At 39.8% G+C, this 17,193-nt stretch overlaps 1 protein-coding gene across 6 annotated transcripts in view; it reads left to right on the forward strand.

Moving 5' to 3' along the window:
- ELMO1 (engulfment and cell motility 1) overlaps window positions 1-17,193 on the forward strand; it is a 318,734-nt gene that overhangs the window by 86,579 nt on the left and 214,962 nt on the right. For all 6 annotated transcript variants that reach the window (XM_071804820.1, XM_065831560.2, XM_065831559.2 and 3 more), the window contains one exon: window positions 10,983-11,018. In XM_071804820.1, the coding sequence (XP_071660921.1) occupies window positions 10,983-11,018 (36 nt within the window). The remainder of the gene's footprint in view (window positions 1-10,982; window positions 11,019-17,193) is intronic.

Genomic DNA, 17,193 nt, shown 5'->3' on the forward strand with positions numbered 1-17,193 from the left:
ATGTTCCCTTGGATTCAAATAAGTAAATGCTGTTAGGGGCTAAAGAAAAAGTAGTAAGTGGGCTTGTAAGGCAAAAGTAGCATGTGGGCTTTGAAATTGAACACAAATTGTCTCTGATAATCCGATGAAAGATATACTGTGGATTTTCCACAGAGAAATTAAAGTACTTTTTAGAATCCAGTAGTCCTTAGATTGAGAAATATAAAAGCACACTGTCACTGATCTCTGCCTGTTATGTGGTCAATAGTTTATTGGACGTAGAATCCCTATTGCCTAACTCCAGCTGTATAATGAATTTCCAATAGCTCTTTGTTTCTTCTTCAGTGTTTTGGGGTTACAATCTTTATTTTTTGCAGTGATTTGCAGATATCGTGCCACTTAAAAAAATACAAAAAAAAATGCTTCTAGTTATCAAATTTGTCAGCTTGTCCTATATTAATACAATATTTCTTAATTAGGGACAAAATTAAATTTAAAACCAAAGACAGGCTTAAGTTGATATAAACATATGCATACAGTTTCTGTACTAAATAAAAAATATACTGAATGAGTAGGCTCACATGTGTCCATGAAGATCAGAACATAAATTAAAAGTCACTGCCTCTGTAGTTTATTTTGTCACAGATTTATTTAAGTTAAATGGTTTAACTTACTCCACTGTGGAAGGTATTTAAACTGAAGCACTTCATTTTCTATTGAAACAGATGGGGAACATTCACATTTTTACAAGAATTTCTTTTGGCTGCGTCAAGGCTGATCAAATGCCCTCCTCACCCTTTAGATGTGTCTATACTACTGTTTTGTAGTTATGGGGTGGATCACGTTGTAGCAGGCTGGTCTGGGTTAAAAGTAATTATTTGGGGGGGAAACTACTTAAGCCAGCACCACTGTTGAAAGAACTGCTCAGCAAATTACACCCTAGTAGTAATTCCTGGCTGAGGGTATAAGTTTTCAAACCACACAGCAAGCTTGTAGACTGGACATATGAGCAGTCCATTGCTTTTTTTTTTTAAGTGGCTTGCATTTGGAGAGATTTCAGATTCTTCTTTTTAGCTGATGTAATGTATCACCAAAGATGCATTGATCGATCCACCTGTCTAATCTAGTTATCAGTGTTTCTGCCTGTGGGGAAAAACGCTGTCTAGTTTGGGCATTGAACGAAGGCTCAGACTGTAAGATTTTCCACCAGCTTCACCTGTTGATGAACTCTCAGTACTCACTGCAGTCTTTTTCATGTTCAGCAGCCTAGATGTTCTGCAGCTTCTGATGTCTGCAGGTCGGGTTTTTCCACATTTGGCTTTGCGAAGGGAATTGTAAAGCAAGGACATCTGTGCTATGCTGTACACTCCTTTCCACTTTTATACTGTGCATCACGGGCTGATAAGCACATATTTAACAGAACTTCAGATTTAATGAAAGGAACAAATTCTGATACACATGGACTCAGCAGCCTAACCTTGCTGTGGTGCTGCTGTTTTCCTTTCTCCTCCGACTTCAAGCTATTGATCCTGTCCTCCCACTTCAGGGTCTGTCACTCGTTACTATTTCAGCACAGGAAGCCAACAGACTAACTGCTTCCACAGAAGAAGCAATTTCATTTTGATTTTCAGCTTCATTATTACAACGAAACAGGTTCCTAAAATGTCCTGTGAGTGAACAAGGTGTATGTGGGAGGCACAGAAAGTTAGTTAGTATCTGGAGGAGAAAGTGAGACAAGGACAGCAAGCCATTTGAGTGCCCTAAGCTGTCAAGGAAGAGCAAGTGGAGTCAGTTGTCCTCCTATGTTCTCTGTTCCTGTCTTCACTTGGACCACCTGCAATACTGTTAATAAGCTGTCCCACAAGAGGCTTGCTGAAGAGGCAAAGCAAGCCAAAGGCCTCCTTGCCTTTAGCTCCCACCCTGGGCTGTGTGCCCTCAGCACTGTGACCTTGTGGACTGTGCTGCTGATCAGCTCACCCAGGTGCTTCAACCCAAAAAGCTCTTTTTCCCTCCTTTTACCTGCCCCAATACCTGCCACTTTCTTTCCCCCAGTGGTATTTTTAACTCCGGTCATTTCAGTGTCTCTATATGTACCTACCCAAACAATTCTATTAGCATTAGAAAGGGGGGGCAGTATTAAAAGAGGAATGAGCAGCCAGAAGTTTCAGGGAAGGGCAGAAACTTCTTTGATGGGCCAGTTTTAGAAGGCAATATGTGTTGTAAATATACCTTTAAGGTATATCTTCACTGCCAAGTTCTTACCCACCTATGAGTTGCTGTTGTTGAGCCAGCCTTGCTTGAGTGAGCTTGTGACTCAACCATACAGCTGAGAGAACCCCAATGGCTTGGTGCTGCTAAGAGTGGGTCCAGCTCCCTGCCTTCTTCTGGTCCTTGTGTTCACCCCCATTCTCCAGCCCAGTCCTGCTTCCTTCCTGGAATTGTTTCTGGTGTCTGGATGCTTTGCAAAACCAATCCAGATTGTTAACTTGGCTGAAAAGTATCCACGTCTGTTCTGCAGAGATAGTTTTCTGCTTGGCTTGAGATTTGCAGAAGCAAGAGAGGAAGTGTGCATGAGTGGATGAAGAAAAGGCCCTTTTTTGTGGCGACAGACCACTACATTGGCTTAGGTGCATCAGTGAGCCACAACCTGAGAGCAGGCATGTTGTGACATAGTGTGAGAGTGGCTGTCCCTGCTCTGGCATTGCAGCCTGGAGACTGGCACTGTGGCTCTGAGGGGCTGGGACATAGCCCATGGGGCAGCTGCTGCTGCTCTGCAAGGAGCCCCTCTGTGCCTCCCCAGCTGCCCGTGGGTTAATGCCGCTGAGGGCAGCCCTGCAGCAGTGAGCCCAGGCTGAGTGGTGCTTCTGTTCACCCTGTGCTGCAGCTGTGCTAGAAATCGATGAATTTTGTTAATTCAAGCTTTATTCTCTATTTTCCCCAGAGGGGCAGACAGTGCTCATTAAAAGTACCGTCATGCTCAGTGTAAGGTTGCTCTGAGGTTTTCTTTACACGTGGAACTCATGTTAGGGGCAGCTCTTAAGTTATAATTTGAGTGTGTAATTAAGTTTTAGTGGGCAGCCTCTGGAAGGCAAGACTCCAGCTTTTTATATAACTTTGTCTGAGGAAGAGGTCTATGCTTTATTTATACTTGGCTTTATTTATTGTGCTACTTACTCATTATTTTGGTGAAGCTGATGACTATAAAAGTACAGCAACCAGAGTAAGAGAATGTAAATGCCTGGGCTTCTAGTTACCTCTGCTTCATTTTCCTGGTGATGAAAAGAACTAGTAATATAAAAAGCTGTCAAGAACTAACAGTGTTTCCTAGTTAATTTTCCATATGTTATTTTTCTGAATATTGAAGAAAATTAGAATGCATTAGAGAACAGCCTGTCTAGTTTCTTGCTGTTAATATAGCTTGAAACATAACAGAGAGAGGCTTTTTTAATTTTGCATATGTTTTCAAAAGTGGTTTTAATACTATGTGTAGTTACCATAATTTGGGCCAGATCTCCTTGAGAGCCTGCTACTTAGAACAAATAAACTGTAGACATGGTGTGTGCTGGGACAAAGCCATAGGGCTTGGCAGTGAGCAGATTGTAGGGTGCATGGGGCCCTAGTGAAGCTGAGAGCGTATCTTGTCAATATGAATATATTTATATCAGCAGAGATGCATCATGTCTCAAAAACTGTCCACATATATCTTGATCCTGTTGATTGAGATGGCTCATCTTTGTTTTTCCTTCAGGCTCATTCTTGCTTCCAGTATGTGCTACGCATCTTCTTATTAACTGAAGAAAAAAAAAGACTGGTTTTATGTTTATTTTTATGGTTTGGGTGACCTATAAATTATAGCAGAGACTGCAAGACAAGTTAGGTCATGAAGAACAAGTAAATGCTGATTCAGTTTTATAATTGTACATGGTGTCCAATCATTTCTCAGGCTGTGTGCATCTGTATCACCAAAAAGGGGAGTGAGTGTGCACACAGTTATTTACCTTTCCAGAAGGAGATTTCCTTGGCACTTCTAATGCTGATTTTTTGTCTGAAGCCCAGTTTGTGCCTAAGGGGAGCTGAATATGCAGTCCACCTGGCTGGATGTACGTGTGCTGCTTCCACTCCCCCCTAGAATGCAATGCTGTAAAATGAGGCAGAAGGAGAACAATGCTAGAAGGTCCTAGTTACCATAATGACTGATGGAAAATGTCTTCAGGAGCCAAACTGAAAAAAATGATCATGTCTCCTTGCTACCCCATCTGAGATAATGTAGTTGGTTCATTCAGAGCTGTATTCCATAGTCTAGCCCATAATTAATATTTCAGAAAATCATGGCTGTATAAATAGTCTTTCTGATGTAGTAGAAGACTGGTAAAGATGTGGTGTGGTTTTTTTCTTGATGTATCAGAAGTTGTGTGACTGGGACAGACTCAGCTTTCCTTAAAAGGAAAAAAACCTCTCATAGTCCCTTATAAAGTAAGAAAAGGAAAATGTAAGTCATAAGCCATAAATATTGGAAGACCGAAGAGTTAATAAAAGGAATCTAAATTTATTTTTATCATTACCAGTAATAATAATAATAAATAATCTCATTACTGGGGGAAAAGGAGGAAGGCCTATGCAGAATTTTCAGTATTTTTTTCATTGGCATTATCACAATCTCTGTCACTTGTCATTTGGCTGTAATAACAGGCAGTTTTTGCCAAAAAACTGAGACTGTGCTAAGCCTAGCTGTCTTGAAAGTAACCAGAATTGTTTCTGCTGCTGTTGAGGTTTTTCTTCCAAGGTCTGCTTCACCAACGTGGCTCTGCTCAGCAGCTTTATGTGGCACAGGAGCATGCTAATCAATGCATGATTGCAGATAACCTGGTTTTATTTTTAAAGGAGTTGTAATTGCTTAGGGCACAGATGGGAGAGGAAAACTTGCTTTAACAGTTGGATGGTTGTTAAATTTGGTTATCTTCCTATTGGAAATAATAAGTACAGCTAGAACAGGTTAATATAAGCGGCTAAATAAATGTGTGTTTGTATGTTTTTTTGACTCTTGGCTAAGAAGAGTCTTCTATTGAACTCCTGCAGTTGCAGAGTTGGCTGCTGCACAGCCAGAAGTCTCTGAGACTGCAATTGTGCATGCTTTAAGGACAAATTGCATTGTTCAGTGAAATTCTAGCTCTTGGCTCATCTTACAGAGATAATATTGTATACCAGCCCAGTGGAAAACTGAAGACAGATTGGTCTGGAGTTATTCCGACTTTAACACACTTTTGGGGACAGTTGCTCACATACCTGCTAATGATTTTTTCCATCCCAGTCTGATGAGTATTTCAGTAGTGCTGTCAAAACACTTAAGCAGCCCTTGCTCACAGCCACTTGTCCCTGTCCTGCTTCATCTGAAGACTTATGCCAGTATTGTTTGTAGTAAGCTGTACTGGAAAACTAATGTAGATTATTGAAAGTGACAATAAAGGATACATTTAATATAGCATTCCTAAATCCAGTTTAGTTCCCTGATTGAGCTCACAGGGTTGCCCCAGAAAAAACAGTTGTGCAAGCACAACTCACTGGGTAAATGGAAAATGAATTTTCAGAACATATGAAAAATGCTAAGCTCTTAGAGGTCTTTGCCACTAGATAAAGTAGCCCTTTTCCACCCTTCCCAGCTACTGGCTGTGTAGTACCTGCTCCCTCTCTTGGTCGTCTGTAAGTGGCTCCTTAGTGATTCAATTCAGTTTGCTAATCCAGCAGAAAACAAGCCAGACGATGGAGGGAGGAAAAATAATTTGTATTTTTGACAGCACTGGCCTGTAAGACAGGCTCAGCCATTCCTGTGAAGCTTCACCTGGAAGCATAGATTACTTAATCTGACATCGCTGCCAAAATCGATTCTTGTCCAACAGGAGCTTTATGCAATCTTCATTTCTTAGCGCTTCTGTAATGTCGGGAGAGGGTGACTATTGTCTATAAGGCAAAAATCCAAAAGAGTAGATAAAATTAGGTTATCCGGCTGTACCACTGTGGAGATGGTAATGGCAGGAGAATGGGAAAGGGCTGCAGCCCAATCTTTCAGTGCGGTTCCTATAAAGGAAGAAAGTGTGATAGGTTTTCTTTGTGGGAGGATTTTTGTGTTGGTTTATTTTTCTCCTGCTTGCTCTCTTTTGGGTTTGATTCCACATCAGTCTTCAGGCTTGGATTCCACTCTCCCTCTCAACACACACACAAGCACAATTTCTTGAATATCCTTCTGATCGATGTCATATACATAGCACACACGGTACATTTTAGAAAAAAGCCTCATCTAAAGATTGAACCATCAAAGATCACATCTTTGGAGAGAAGGGGAGAGCTGCTGCTTCTTGCACTCCCCCCATCCCCCATTTCTTCAGAGTTGTTTTTCTTACTTTGCCTGTGCTTAAGAATATTAGCATTTAAATGGCCCCTGCTAAGTACTGATATCAACACCTTGTTGATAGGAACAGGGAGGAAGAGTGGAGACAGTTTCACTGGGTTCTTTTTGCCGACCACTTTTATAAATGTGATAAAAAGAGTAATTTCAGCAGTGGATTTGTATTTCCAAATGTTCTTCAGAGTATCAAGCTGGACAAAACATTTTTTTTTCTTTTTTTAACTCCAGACAGAAGTGTAGTCTTTGAGGAACCAGCATAAATAAGGAAGAAGTGCTTAAAATCTCCACTTCTGCAACTTACCAGGATGTTTTTGTCTCTTGGACTGTGGTGGCTGTGGGATGTTGTGGTGACTGTCAGGAGTGGCTGCTGCGTAACTGAATAGTCATTTCATCCAAATAATTTATTTCAACTTCCTGGCCAGAGTGTTTCCCAGACTTCATTTATATGTGTTAGCCATGCCTGATAGAGACAGAAGCCAGAAATATGTACTTCTGTGTATTTGTCTTGTCATAATTCTAACCACTGCCTGTTATCCAGAATATGGACTATCCTTGTGTTTGCCTGAAAAGCAGTAGCCAAATACTGATTTGATGTTGTTAACCGGTTGTTCATTCATCATCCCACCAGTTTTTCCACAGAGGAGGAAGTTTTTGTGAACATCTTCCACCTTTGCTAACAATGACCCTTTCCAGGGCCACACTGCATGAAGAGGTTTTATCCTCGATGGTATTTTTGTCCTGCTCTGCAAGCGTTTAAGCAGTGCAGGCTCAGAAACATTGGTTGTGGTGATGTGACTGCTTTACCTCTTGGTATTGTTAACTCCAGTGAGTCCACACTGGCTTTCACAGCGGGACAAAATTTTAGTCGTTCTCCCTAGTGCTGACCAACCCTTACTGTGCACTGTGTTACCCCACCTGAAGTTTAGATTTTGGGTATCTTTGGTCCCCGTAGAGCAGTTTTTGCACATGAACAGATAGGAGTTGATCCGTTATGGTCCTTGCTAAGCTGATCTCTGCTGGAAGCTGCTCGTGACATAACCTGCAGCATTCGAGCAGGTATTAAGTCTGAATGGCTCAGGGAAGTCCAAAGGGAACTGCTGCTCCTTGGGATTCAGCTGGAAATGTATCACAAAGTTCCTTTGAGGCCAAACAGGGAACATATTATGGTAGCAAAATGTCTAAACTGGTAACTTGTTTTTAATGTTTATTTTGCATTATGTTGGCATTTGTTTGAAGATTTCTCCCTGTATAAAAATTGCTGTCTGTTTTTGTCTTTCACCAATATATTATCTGAACCTTTCAGAAATGCTGCTTAATTTACCCTCATAATGTTAGTGTTTTGGCCATGGTTTTGTTCCCATCTATGCAAGTGCCATTTTGGGATGGTCTCTAATTAAAAAGATAAAAAAAAAAAAGTAAGTAAGTGAAATATTGAGCTAATTACAGTGTCTAGATCAGTAAGGCCATCAGCATTTTTTACTGTACCTGTGGTAACTCACCCAGGAAGCATTTTACAGAACTGGCTGGTTGCTACCACAGTCAGCCCTCTAGAAGAAACCCCAGTTGAGTATATATAGGAAGAGGAAAGCTGATGGAGGTGGTGGGCTGTACTAGTTCCATTCCAGGCTGACTTGCTGGAATAGTGAGCTTGGCTCCTCCTTCATTGTGATCTGAGGGTGAATATGAGAGGGACTCCTGCTCGTGCCATGTCCTTTTGTATTAGGTTTTTGTTCAATGATAGGATGAAAATAGCATGCGCTCCTTCAGATAACAGCCTCCACCTGTTCAGTGGTAAAAATCTATCTATAATCATCCTGTACCATGTTGCTGCAACATTTGATGTCCTAGATTGATTGCTACTCTTATCACACTTTCCAAAGCAACAGAGATTAATATAAATTGTTTAGTCTAATATGATAATTATCTTTCCTCTCAAGTCAAAATTTGCTGTCTTTGTATTGCTTCACTAGAAAAGTCCTAAGTGATTCAATTTTTTCTCCATATTATTCTAATTTCATATTTGCTTTTACATTGTACATCTTCTGACCTCAAATTAACTGATTGCCAGTTAACTCAAGATGGATGAGAGTTCTGTAAATACTAAGAGCGTTGCTGTCTGAATGTTTTGTTCTAGGACACAGGTGTTTGTTCTTTAATCCCTGGGCTCAGTAATGGAAAAAATGTACCTGATTATAGCCTGTTGTGAAAAATCTCTGGCAATCTGCCCTTTGAGGTGGTACCAGTTTACAAACACCACTGGTGTTTCTCTTTGATGTCAGACAGACACGGCACAAATTTCAAGTTTACTTGCTGTTTAGCCAAAACCAGCACCTGGATGAAAAGCAGCTGTTTTAAAAACTGGATTGAGAAGGATGCTATGAAGTTTTGCTGCCATGTGCTGCATGAGTTTACTTAGATCCACACACATTTGGGAGATGACAAAACCCATTTGTGGTGATGGTTGTTCTTGCTAGGGTTTAGCAGAGTCTCCTACAGCAAGGAAGCACTCTGTTTACAGAAGCAAAAGAATGACATTCTGCTGAATTTGAGATCTCCTATAGTGAGAAATGCTTTGGACTCTTCTACTCCTAAAAGCATGTTGAGGGTAATTTTGTCCCCTTTTTAAGGCTGTCTGACCATCAGGATGATGTGAATTTGCTCATTACTGCTGGTTACGCAGATAGCTGTTGTAGCATGGAAGAAAAACAAAGCCATGAAATCCAACAACAAAATCTTGTCACTTTTCTAGTTTGAGCTAGGCTTTAACCCTGTCTGTGGTTGGATAGATGGTAAACTGTGCCATCATTCTGTTCAGACATGGGTGTTGCAGCTCACAGCTAGAAATGGATGATTTCAAATCACTGATCCTGTGATGTACACTGTGTTTTCTCCCCTGATGGTTACACAAGCCAGCCCAAAAGCTGCCCTCCCTGAGACTGGTCCTTCTCAAAAAGGAGGTCTTTGCAGTCTGTGTAGAAAGCACATTGCTTATGCATAAACGGAATGGAAAATGCAAGGTGGGAGGAGTCACTGCTGTACCAAAAGGTATAAAAAAATAAATGAAGTCTAGCCAAGTTCTGGGACAGGCAGTTGGAGAGCTTGGAGTCCTGGAGCTGTTGCTGTGGGCTGAATGACATGGCAGCAAGTGGGAAGGGGAAGAGCTGGGGTGAAGGGGATGGGGAGGAAGGAGGGACCTCCTTCTTCTGCTTTTGAACAGTAGTCTGCCCAGTGTGGGTGGAGCTGCAACCAACCCTCTGAAATAAAACTGTGGAACAGATTTAGGAGACACAAGAAGGGATTACGTAGGAGATGGATTTTTAAAAATTTTTTGTTTGTTTCTTTAAGTGGTGATTTAAAAAGAAGTTATTTATCTTGGATGCTATTTTTACCATGGATAGTCTTTCTTCAGCTGGCTTAGTCGCATTATCAGCAGTTCTGAAGCTGGTTATTGGTAGGAGGATGACTTGAAAATTGCGATTAGTGGGCTACAGTTTTCAAATGCACTTATTATTTGCCCCCCCTGCCCCCCACTTAATATTTGGCTTTCAGTTTCCTCTGTATAGTAATATGATGCCATAGCTTCTGGTTCATAACAATGATACATAACAATGTATATCTTGGGGGAAAAAATAGGAAACGCCTAACTAAGAAACTCTTGGGATGTGTTAATCCTCTTGCTGCAACTTGGAACCAAGTGTTTTGGGAGCTACCAGGAAAGCAAAAGCCTCAGGCTGAAGGTTGTGTCTGTAGCTTGGCCTCTTAGACTCTGAGTTAATAAGTGACACTTAAGCAGGTCATTGTCTTTCTCAGGTGGGTTGATTCAGCACCTTGGGTCTAGGCATGTCCATCCCTGTGTGAATTTTAAGAGCAACAGAGCTATAGCTGAGCTTACACATTCCGTTGGAATGGGGCTGCAACGTTGTATTTATGTGTTGTGGAGCTGGTGCAAGATGATTTTGAGTTGTTGAGTAAATACAAGTCTGTGGTTAAAAAGCCAGGGCAAATGGTTTGTCCCCTTCTGAAGTCCATGGAAAGCTTGTCTCTGACTTTAGAAGGTCAGGCTTGTGGTCTGTGTTGGTCCTAGCTACACAGCATCTTTCAACATACTGACAACTGTGACATCAGTATTTGTGATGGAAACTGGAAGTAAATAAAAGTTTGTCAGGCAATGCGATACGTATCATAGCAACAAGACAGAAAATACTTAATGTGTAAACCTTTAATGTTTCGTACCAAATATTTCTTTTACTCAAATACTTAACTAATTTAGGATGCCTAGAAATACTTTAATGATCAAGAGAAAAATGTTTTAGAGAAATCCGATATATTTCCCCTATCGACTGACTTTTCTCTTCTGCTTTTTTCCTAACAGAAGTTAATACAAGTATTCTGAATAAATATTTGAAATTAATTTTGAATGTTCTTTACAGGTTACTGAACTGTTTCTATTTGCAGCAAACTGCTAGTGATTTACTGCCTCTTATTGTGTCTGTCTTTGAATTGTATGAATCAAGTATGGGTGTGTGGGGGTGTGTGTGCATAGGTAAATAGAATACAGATGTTTTAAAGTGTGTCTCCTCACCTGCAAGTTTTAATTTTGCAGACGATATCAGAAATTGCAGAAGATAATGAAGCCCTGGTAAGAACCTGATTAGATCACTTTGCACAATTCCTCTTCTTTTGCATGACTGAGTTCAGGCCTTTGCGCTATTCTTTATATGTAAATACAACGGTGCATTTTCATGCAGCCAGTCTTCAACATTCTTTGTTTTCTGCTCTTTGACTGTTAAAATTTTCTGATTAAGCCTTTTTGCTTTGCTTGTGGAATGGGTGTTTAATTTCTCTAACTTCTGCAGGGACATCTACTGTTTCTGTAGTATGGCTTTTTTGTTGTTGTTTTTATTTTTTAATTTGAGCAAACAAGTTGTTTCCCTGCCTTCCCCAGTTCCCCCCTTAAATTTGTCTGGCTTACATGACTGATAATAGACAATCATAATTGTCGAGGTTAGTAAGATGAAAGTAAGAGTCATTGTGCCAGTTTGAATTCCTGTTATTTGCTGGTCCCTGGTAGTGCGAATTGTTGCAGATAACTGCATGAAGCAGTATAACTCCAGTATAGCAAAAGGCCTCATATGAGAAAGTTCAGAAGCATGCTTATTGCTCTGATGATTTTGAATGGGACTCTTCTGTGTGCTTCAGGTTAAGCACAGGCTTCATAGGCTTTGATAAATTGGGACCCCAAGAGATATTCTAGTACCTTGATTGGCTTGTGAGTTTGACATGTATAATGCAGCAAAAACCCAGGGAAGCAAAAGAATAATTAATCCATTAACTGTGCATCTGTCACTCTGTGAACCTGATGTGGTTTATCACCAGGAAATGCAGCTCCCCATCTGAATCCACGCTAAATTAAACTTTCACAAATCTGCTGTAAAACAAGTTCTGAAACATTTATTATTAAATCATTGCCTAATAAATAAATTAGACAGTAAGAATTAATTTGGGGGGAAACCAAAATCCTTCCTCTGCAGTTGCTTTCTCAATTTAATACAAAGTAGTTCGTTTCATAATAGAAAAGTTTAGGTTCTGAGGAAAGTGATTAAAATGGCATGAGCCTTTCAGAATTCTTGGCAGCATCACCCCTGCCAAGACAAGGTACCTCCTCTGAGTTTTTCCTCACTGCTGTGAAAATAGTTCTTTGTGGAAAAATAGTTATATTCCTTCATCATCTCTCTGCTTCCAAATTCTATTATCCTGTAGGCTTATCTACATTAAATTATGTGATAGTCCTCAAGACAGTACTAAAATACTGACTTATGGTTGCATTGCACCCTGGGTTTAGGACCCAGTTAATGCTGATGATCCAAATTCCTTTTTTTACACAGTTTAGTTGTAGTTACTCATGGGAACAAGGCATTACCCAGTTTAAGAGGATTCTTATTGATTAGTGTAGATAAAGCACATCAGCGGGTACAGTAGTAAAGAAAGTGTAATGTGACTAAAGTTTATTCTAACTTTGGAAGTTAAATCCTGTCAGGACGAGCTTCAGTTTACAGTTTACCGAAACCAATTGTTCTGGAAGCTGTCCTGTTTGTACATTTTGAAGATAAAATGTATGCACTAGTGCTCTATGAGTGTAGTTATCGAACATCTTGACTGTTTTTCACCCATGTATTAATAGGAAAAGGTCCAGTGAAAGAAACTATTAAAAAAAACCTCAGAGCTTCATATAATGAACTCAACTAAACTTTAAACTTTGCAGCCTCCCCCTGCTGTCTAAGAAACTTAAAGAAACCAAGTACTAATAAACCCAAAACTTTTAATTTACAGGATGACATATTTCATAAAGTGCTAGTATTTATCTCTAGTAGCTTGCACATACTAGCCTGACTTAATTAAAACCTGATTTTCACAGAGAGGCCTTGTTTAATAGCTTTGTCCGCTGAAGAAAGTTCTGAAGTGTGAGTTTCTTTTTCTCTGTCTTTTCTGTTTTAGAGGTTCCCATTTTGTTTATCCCATGTTGGCTAATACTTACATTAAAAAACAAGACAAAACAAACCTGACCTTTGCATTGGAGTACTGAGTTGTAGTCAAACCACACTGTATTGGAGAGTGATATTTTTCCTGTGTAGCTAATTATTGCTGGTATTATTCCTGATCTTCTAAGAAAAGCTGGTCCATTTAAGGAAATTAACAGGAAATGAGTAAAACCAGAAATTTAAAAGATGGGGAATAAGAGAAAAGGTAACTCTAATCACATCTTCATGAAGAACCAATGTTCTGCTGGGGTAGTTTCCCATGCAGACAAATGCTTAATGTACCTCAAAGTGGATTTAGTCACACTCCATTGTAAGAGTATCTACACCTCGATTTATTCAAGAATAGTTAAAGTTCTATTTAAAATTCCCAGCTTGTTTTGTTTAATCAGAATTAATTTCCAAGCTTAGAGAAGCCCTGATACCAGGGATACGAAGCTATTTCAGGTTTTTGGAATGCAAAATGGCTAATGGTTAAAATCAGTAGGGCTGATCCCTTGAAACTGTATTGAAACTGTACCATAAATAAATATATCAGCGGTGCTTGGCACGATGAAAATAATTAAATAAAGTCTGTGTCACTTGTAGTGAAGCAGTTAAGTGCATTTTCTGTAATCTAGAAAAAATAGGGGCAGCTACCCTTGCAGATTGTTCAGTCATTTTCAGCTGTGCAGAGTAAGTACCAAGTAGGTGTGAATTGCTCGTAGTTTGATTTGATGGTGGCTTAGCTTCACCCTTGGCAAGGTGACTTGAAGAAGCAAGGCAGTGTAGAGGCAATGAAGAGGAGCCATAGCAATAAAAAAAAAGTAGTTGCTCACGCTGCTTGCAAAGCATCCTGCTGCACCATCAGTCCTCACTTTAGACTTGGTTATGTTCTTGCCCCCATGGCTTTTCCAGAGCTCTTGTCCTCTGATGATTAGATATATTCTGCTCCCCTGTTTAAATTTATTCATAGCCATTTATCCTTGACAACTCTAACTTGAAAAGCTGTTCTTACCCTTTGATGTTGACCTCAATGATGTCAGGCCTTTCAGCTGCCCAGTAATAGGCTGTGAGCACAGTTGCAGAATGATAAGGGAATTAAATTTAACTGCTTCCTTAACTCCTGCACTTGGTAGTAGGTTGCTGCTCTCTTGCTGCCTCCTGCCCAGTTAAAGTTGTTTCTTCTCTGCACAACTAGAGATCAGCACTGGTTCTCTTTTGCTCATGAAAAATGGTTTCTGTGAAGATGGACTTTTCTTTGGCCTATAGTCCTAATGGGCTGGTGGCTGTATTTTAGTTGTGACAGACAAGCAACAGTTAATTTCCAGGTTCTCCTGTGCAACTTTTATCGTATAAAACATGAGGTGGTCCACCTAGCTTTATAAAAGCTGAGATTGCTTTTTCGTTGTTATTGCCTGATAACAGCTGAGCCTGACTAATTATCTTGATTTAAAGAATAATTTGAACATCTGAGTACTTTTCCCTCAATAGCAATACAATGTTCATTTTGATACGTGTTAAACATGGATTTAATTTTTTTCCCCAGAAACATCTAGGGGATTTGGGTGCTCAAGTCCCATTAATCCAAGTTGCTTTAGGTATCTTTCAAAATATCAGAAATAGTTCTACACATATATCTGAGGTTTCCTTAGCACATGTGCTAAAGATGGTTTAGCATATAGAAGTGATACTAGGAAGGCGGGTGAAAGACAGGTGTGGTGGTCAGGATCACATGCACATTCCTGTCATTTTTAGGAAAGAAAAGCTAATATCAAAATGTGTGCAGTTTTTTTTCTTCAGAGTTTCTTAAGGTAAGAATGCAGAAAAGTCTTAGGAACGTAAATTAACAGGTTTTGACCTGCTATTTCTCTAAAACCAGTAAATGTGAAACGCAACCATAAACTTATTCGTCAGTCAGGTTTGTCGGAGGGTTTGAGGTGCATGGGCTGTGAGTCAGAGCATCCATCCACAGTGGAGCAGCTCACGATGGGACAGCTGATGGTGCTAGAGACCACAGCTTTCTGCTGCTTCTGTGGCTTTTGCCGAGAGCTGTGGTGGATAAGTAGGTGCTTCACGACCAGCTGACCCATCCTCACAAGGGTGGTTAGAAGAGGGGAGTCTGACATCAGAGACTGGGGAAATTTCATCAGCTGTCCCAGGGTAGGATGTCCCCACCCTAAGAGCCAGAGCTCTGAACAGCATTTGGGAGGGGTTGCACAAGTAGCTTGTTTGATAGCAGAGATCATTAAAATGTCAGTGTTAGTGAGATATGAAGTTACAGTTACGCAATGGGAATTTCCGATCATTTTTCCTCCTCTTTCCATGATGACTTACATTAAAAAGCACCTTCATCAGGAATTACCATCAAACTATTGAGTCATTTTGCCAGAGCAAGCAAGGGTTTGGTATTTACAGAACTGCTGTGCCTTGTGCTGTGGAATAGTCTAAGATGATTTTATAAAGAAAGAGGCCCCATAATTTTTCAGACTTCTTCTATGACTAAAATGCTTACTGAGATTTTGAGTTAAACAGCTCCTATCACATATTTTCTAAGATTACTACTTTTATGAGCAAGCTCTGATTCCCTTGAAATTTCTAGCATCTATTCTCTCTGTCGCTCTTAACAGTGTGAGTGCGTCTGTGCGTGTGTGTCTTGAAATGATTTGCTTGGAAGTCTACTTCTACCTATCTGCTTGTGTTTAAACACATAACAATGAATCAACACCGCTCCCTTCCCACCCGCCCCCCTCCAGATACTTTAATCCTTATCTTATTCTAGTTACCCTGGAGATTGCTTTCATCTCTAGCTGTGCTGTTCCTAATACTTATCCTTTAAGCCTGGCTTTTGACTTTTGCAGTGCCACTTAGCATATGCATGTGTGTGCAGGTGCATATTTATAGCTATATATTTTAAAAACACGTCAATGTATGTGTGGTGCTGCCTAATATACAGAGCTGGAGTGTTTCTTGCTGCTTGATTAGTCCCAGTGTTGCAGCTCTTCACTCTCATTAATTATTTGAAACAGTATCACTGGAGTGACACCTGGTGGGGTGTCTGATCATTTTAAGTTGAAAAGTACTTTCATCTGGATCCTAAACAGCTGTACCATTGTCACATCTACTAAAAACAGGGTTATACATTAATACTAGTATTTTCAGCTCCATTAACCCACCTTCCCCTCCAAAGCTGTAGGGAAAGCTGCATTAAGTGGTAGGATTAATCAGTATTTTTTGGTGAGAAGAATAAATGGAACTGTTGAACATAAAGGAACTAAACTAACCTGAATTCCAGCCACTACTGTTCTGAAGGTGAATATCCATATGCAGGTTTAATACAGTTTAAGTAATCCCTCTATACTATACCTGTCATGAATGGGAATTAGTTTTCATGTACAATTAGTAGTTTACAGAATAGTATTTATGTACTAAAACCAGGCTAATTGACTCAATTTTTAAACAATACATGAGAAAAACTAGGAGAGATAAATGGAGTGCTTAGTTTGATACTAGGAGAGATATTTTTATCTACTTTTCAACCTATATGGCCTCTCTCCTTGGAATTATTTTTTCTTTTTATTTGGATCTGATCTAGTCTAGGTTACTAAAATCCCAGAATTCCATATATTTGTGGAAGTATTCTGTCATGAAGATGCACAAGAATTTGTTGTAAGGTTTTAGAGGGCAGCCTTTCCTGGGGATGCTGTTTTATTTGTGGATTCATAAATAACCATTTTATGCAAAAAGAATGGATTGGGGAGAATGGCAGGACTGGAACTGATTAAATTTTCTGCAAAGTCGTCTTGTCATCTTGTTATGAAATTCTTGATTGTTTGGAATGCTGATGGTGACATTTTAAATCTAATTTAATTCTTGAAAGATACGCAATATTAAAAAATAAGCAAACAAAACCAAGCCCCCTACCCTCCAAAGCACAACCAAAACCTTCCAGATCATGTATTTGTGGAACAAAATATTCCTGTATAATTACAGTGTTTTTTTTTTTTTTTTTTTTTTTTTTTAAAGACACTGTGTTTTTCTTGTTTGCTCTTTGGTGTAGTTTTTTTCATTTTGTCATAAATAATCAAAACCACTGTGGACACCCTTAGTGACTGTACAAGAGAAAGGTGTGGTTTGGTTTGGTTTTGTTTCGACTTACAAAATGTCAGCAATGGCAACTTCCTTTTTAGTGGAGGGCATCTGGGAAGTTCTGATGAACAAAAGCTCCTGTCTTAAATGAAGGGGCCACTAAAGGCTGCATGTCTCTTTCAAAAATCCCGGAATGTCAGATTACATCAA

This window comes from Patagioenas fasciata, chromosome 2, assembly GCF_037038585.1.
Source record: "Patagioenas fasciata isolate bPatFas1 chromosome 2, bPatFas1.hap1, whole genome shotgun sequence".
In the NCBI taxonomy this organism is placed as follows: Eukaryota; Metazoa; Chordata; class Aves; order Columbiformes; family Columbidae; genus Patagioenas; species Patagioenas fasciata.